This window comes from Elephantulus edwardii, unplaced genomic scaffold (assembly GCF_000299155.1).
Source record: "Elephantulus edwardii isolate Elephantulus edwardi_28Jun2011 unplaced genomic scaffold, EleEdw1.0 scaffold00044, whole genome shotgun sequence".
Lineage (NCBI taxonomy): Eukaryota > Metazoa > Chordata > Mammalia > Macroscelidea > Macroscelididae > Elephantulus > Elephantulus edwardii.
Genome location: NW_006399794.1, coordinates 1377297 through 1383085, shown reverse-complemented (window position 1 = coordinate 1383085; position 5789 = coordinate 1377297). Strand labels below are relative to the sequence as shown.

The 5789-nt window shown below is 40.6% G+C and overlaps 1 protein-coding gene across 1 annotated transcript in view; it reads left to right on the top strand.

Moving 5' to 3' along the window:
* Positions 1–5789, top strand: part of PARVA (parvin, alpha) — a 213068-nt gene that overhangs the window by 165431 nt on the left and 41848 nt on the right. The window contains 1 exon segment of the mRNA XM_006885407.1: positions 2177–2317. Coding sequence (XP_006885469.1) covers positions 2177–2317 — 141 coding nt within the window.

Genomic DNA, 5789 nt, shown 5'->3' with positions numbered 1-5789 from the left:
ATCAGAGAGTTGGACAATGACTAGGGAGGACAGAAGGAGAATTGATGCCTTTGAGCTGTGGTGCTGGAGAAGAGTATTGAGGGTACCATGGACTGCTAAGAAAACAAATTTATCCTGAAGAGGGTTAAATTGGGCTGCTCCTTTGAGGCAAGGATTCTGAGGCTTCATCTGACATACTTTGGACATGTTGTAAGGAGGGACTGGTCCTTAGAGAGGGACATCATGCTTGGGAGGGTGGAGGGACAGCGCAGGAGGGGAAAGCCCTATATGAGGTGGATTGATTCAGTGACTGGGGTAATCAGGATGGGTGTATCGGAGACAGTGGGATTGGCACAGGACAGAGCAGAGTTTAGAGCTGTTGTACATAGGGTCGCTATGAGTTCCAAGCAACTCGACGGTACATAACCACCACCACAACAACATATGACTATTATCATTCTACCTTTGCAAGTCCTGGTTGAATCTTTCCTAGTCCTTAACCCTTGCCATCTACCCACTACTCTCTGCTATCCTAGTGATTTCCGCCTTTCGTCTTTTTCCACAATTCTTGATCAAGTATTCCAGTTCTAGCCTCCATGAAAGCTAACCATGGTGTCTCTTTTTTCATTCCTAAAGAATGCTAAAGACTCAAATAAACAATATAGAACTAATCAAAGGATTTGGTAAAATTGCTGAAGAACAAGATCTTTAAAGCAATAATGTTTCTCCTCAGTAGTAATCCTGTTAGTAATGTATACACCCCCCAGGATGTTTATTGCAACTTTATTACAAATAGGAAAAGTGTACTGGAAACTCATTATACATCTGCCAGAGAATGGCTGGATGAGTTGTAAAAATTATAGTATATTATAAAGTTTGTTTGCTATTTAAAGGAATGAGTGATATGTACATTTATGAATAAAGTTGGTTAGATAACATATCTTTACAGAAAAAAAAAAGTCAGTTGCTATTATGTATCATCAACTTGGAACCAACTCATAGCTGACCCTCTGGTGAGTTTTCAGAGGCAGTAAATCCTACAGGAGATTATCCATCTTCCCCCTGCCGAGCAGCTGGTGGCTTTGAACTTCATGCCTTTGGGTTGGCAGCACATCTCCTTACCAATAAGCCACCAGTATGCCTTGTATGGGACCCTGAAAAATGAGGAGGCACTCTAAACATGTCTAAAATAGTGTCAGGTCTATCATTTTTTTTTTTAGTGTGTTGTGAAAAATTGATTAAATTAATCTAATAATGGACTTTGTCTCTCCCATTATGTAGTGTAGGTGGTTTTGTAATTTTATTGGGTAAAAATACTAATTTAGATTAAGAAAAATAGACTTTACTTTGAGAATCAATGGACTATGTCATTGCTTCTAAGAACCATTATTTTTTAAATACATCACTATTTTGTTGATGTTGTTATTGTTGTTTTTAAATACATCACTGTTTTAAGAAAGCAAAAACAATTGGATTAAACTTTTTACCATGGTTTATAACTTATTCTGTATTCTTTGAAAGTGCTGTCTTGGGCATATTTCAACATGGAGGTGATCACATTGTGAAGAGTTATGCCCAAGTCTGTATGAGTGGAGACAATAGTGAATAACTTGCACCTCCTACCTGGCCAACAGCAAGAGGCCATCAATTTTCAGACACAGCCTTTTTCAGGGATTTTAAAATATGTTTGGAAAAAGTGTGTGCCTTAAAACTGACGACATCTGACATTTTACATAAGTTACCTTCCAGGTGAGTATAAAAGGAGGATACTTAAGAGCAGATATGTATGATTCAACATCGCACATAGAACACAATGCCTTAAACAAAGAAGGTCATAACTAAAAATTTTAGGGAAACAAGGAAGTCTTCCACATGGCAGGAGTAGGGGGGCACTTTGGAAAAAACAAAATTGAAAAGGGGATAAATCGGAATTGTAGAAAAGAGTACAAATAGGACAAACAAGACTAAGTTAAATGTCCCATTTCCATAGTTATGTGATCTGACAAGTCAAGATTCCAAACCTGACCTCAGGTTTCTACAGTTCCAGGACCACTGGTGCCACCATCAGACAGTAGGGGACAGGAATGTCTTCCACTTTGTATGTGCTCAAAACACACATGTTAAATGAATGAGTGAATGAGGCAGGGTCGTCCGTTACTGGAAATAAGAGCTATTTTCTCTTCTGTTATCACTACAGAGAAACTCGAGAGCGAGAAGCTGAACGTTGCTGAGGTCACCCAGTCAGAGATTGCTCAGAAACAAAAACTGCAGACTGTCCTGGAAAAGATCAACGAGACCCTGAAACTGCCCCCCAGGAGCATCAAGTGGAATGTGGACTGTGAGTTTCACAAGAGGAAACTCTTGTCTAATCAGATTTAGTTACTAGTATGTTATTTCCCCAAGAAGCCATCCAGTAAGCTGACAGGTCCTGAGTGGGTGGAAATGCATTTATCTTTTAATGAAATGGTTCCTTTCTTAGGAAAAAAACATATCCTACTCTTGGGAAAAAAAATGTTATAACCCTATGACCTCTTTTTATAAAAGGCTTTCTATGGAAACCTCATGAGATGTGGGGTTTTGTTTTTTGGTTTTTATTTTAAGTCACTCTTTTCAGATGTTTTTGATAGTGTTTGTTGCTATTGAGTTTTTTCTGACTTATGGCAACCCTACGTGTGATCAAGAGGGGAAAATAATGAAAGCTTGTTGAGCCTCTTCAGTGCCCAGCTCAACATTTTAAGAAAATTATTGTCTCCAGAATATTGGAAGCCTGATGCATCTGAAAGCTGAGGCCTTGTGTTCACGCAGATACTCAAAAATGGAATGAGGACTAGAGTTTCTTCTAAAGCCCAAACATCCTCTCTCTTACCATGTTATTTTCTAGGAAGAAAGGAGATGTGCCTAAGATTGGGAGTTCTAGGATGAGATTTTAAAATTCAGAGGTTTGTAGCTTTTACACTTCAAGGATCGCAGAGAGATGAACATAACATGCACTGGCAAGAAAACAAACAAGTCTGTCCTGGAGAGGGTGAAACCAATTTTCCCCTTGGAGGCTAGGATTTTGAAGCTCCATCTCACATACTTTGGACTTGTGTTCAGAAGGGACTGATCCTTGGAGACAGATATCATGCTTGGAAGGGTGCAGGGACAGCATAGGAGAGGAAGACCCCGCATGAGATGGGTTGATACAGTAACTAGGGCAATGGAGGTTGGTGTATTGGAGTTAGTGAGACTGGCTCAGGACAGCAAAGGGTTCAGAGATGCTGTACATAGGGTCTTTGTGAGTCACAGGAGACCCAACAGCACATAACAACCATCACCTCGAGGGAAGACCAGTTGTTACCAAGTGTATACCAGCTTCTGCAGATGCCATGCATGGCAGAGTATAACTGTGTCCTTAGGGTTTTCAGTGGCTGCATTTTGGAAGTAGATCACCACATCTTTCTTGCAGTGCACCTCTGGGTGGACTAGAACCAATAACTTTTTACTTAGCAGCCATTGGAAACACCCTGAAACTCCTGCCTCAAAGGCCTGGAGGTTGATGTGGCCTTAATACATCAGCATAAGTATCAATAAATTCCTTGTTGTTGACTTGGAACTGCCTCATCACTGACCTTCCAGTAGGGTTTTGGGAGGCTGTAAATCATACCAGAGGAGATTACCCATCTTTCTCCCTTGGAGTGAACTGCCAGAGCTTTTGGGTTACCAACTAAACTTTCTACCACTATACCACCAGAGCTTAGTATAATTAAGAATATATAAAGAATATAGAGAGCTTAGTATCATTAAAAATACATAAAATTAGTCTTTTCTTCCCTCCTCCCCTCCCCCCTCAAAAGATCTTTGATACTTGGAAGACAAACTCTTCACCTCCGAACTCAGAGACCCAGTTGTTGCTAGGCACAGTCTCTTCAGCTGGTTTTTCACATCTGACACTGGGGCTGAGACATCAAGTGCCTCCTTCAGCATAATTACACCTTTGCTCACACAGTGTGATAAGCTGGCTGGCACATCACATAGTGCTCAGAACAGGGCATTCTCTGCAAACGTGGGAACAGAGGCATCAGGGAGTGAAAGGAGAAAGGCCACTGCTCATGGCCAAAGAAGCAGTGTGGTCAGGGGCTCTGTTTCTTCCTGTGCTCCAAGGAACTCTAGTAGTGGAGTTAGAGGTGGAGGAAAAGGGGCTAAACCTGTAGCTTGAGAAGAGCTGCACATAGTGTCCACCTTCTAGTAATTCACTATAGATGCCTTCTTAATGCTGAACCTGCTTAGTTTTGTTTGATTCTATTTCCTGCCCCTTTGAATATGGAACGTCTCTTTTTCGCAGCAAAGTCAAAACAGCTTCTAACAATCATAAGGCTCAGTATGGGAAAGATTGAGATGGAGAAATGAATTTTTTTTTAAAGCTGCTATTGGAATATTGTCTTCAGTGACTTTGAAAGATTTGCTTGGCTTAATTTTTTTTGGGGAAATGTATATGAATAAAGAGATCTCTAATATTACCAGGCTGACCTGGTTATTTTCAGATTTTGCTCATTACTGTACACATGAATGCGTAGTTTTGTTTGGTGAAGTCCTATTAAAAAAGAGCGAAGGTAACATGGGTAACCTGGGGACAGCTGACTCTGACCTCTGCCATTCCACAAAGGGGCACTTTTGCCAGTAACACCCCCAGTACCAAACAAATGACTACAAGGTCAGATATGCCCCCACCCATTATGCTCCTGCGCCTGCCCCTACTAATCACTGAGTCCAGTGGTCACTGCAAATTAACTCACAGACTTAAACTTTACTCACAGTTGTCAAGTTTATTAGGGAAATAGGTTGTGAGGTGGAAGAGGCAAATGATATCACACAATGGAAGTCTAAGTTTTAGTGAACAGCAGTCCCACACCAGGTTAACAGCAAGACACAGTTCAGACAACTTCTCAGTCAACAAGTGAAAGTCCAAGTTTAGCCCAGCAACACAAATGCAAGAAATCTCTGGATTCCTCAATCACCCAGCTAGTTTTATCTCATAGCAGTCACAAGTCAGCTCTTCGTTCAATCATCCCACAAGCAAAACCTTTAACTCTGGCTCTGTCTCCAGGGCTCTGTCAGGCTACATTTTGCCACATTCTCACCACAGTCTGGCCAACTCTCTTTCTTATGTTGGTCTCATAGTTGTTGATGTTGAAGACGCTGATCATAGGTGAACCATGTGTCTGCAGTTGAGACAACTAGAAAGCATGCTGAAAACCCCTTGGGGGGTGGGTAAGACAATGGATATAGAAGCCATTTTCGAAAGTCATATAAACTATTTTTGGAAGGAAGAGTGTCATCCACTTCCTAAATAACATACCTTCAGAAACTCTATGAACTTTGATAAATGTCGATAGTTGTAGAGGGGCTTCAGGCCTTTTGTTCATAGGGTAGCTATGAGTCGCGCTCAACTTGAAGGCAATCAACAACAACAATATATACTATTACATTCTGATACATTGTTTTCTATTAACATACCAAACATATGTTTTTGATTAACAAGTGGTCTTCGTAATGTTTCTGTCTCATGAGGTAGATAATTAACTGAAACTTTAAGTTGATACTGGAAATTTTTTTATTATTATTAAATTTTATTAGATTTCATAAACATTTACAGGGATTTTGGGTTTTCATTCCTTCATTGCTGCACCATTCTCTCCACCCTCCTCCCCAGTTCGTTCTGCTTCCCCCACCATCCGAATGTCTGTTTTAATTGTCCAGTTGCCACAGTGCTTGTCAAAGTCAGTTCTGATTAATCTCCTTTGTCAGTGTGTCCTTTGCCATTCCCTATC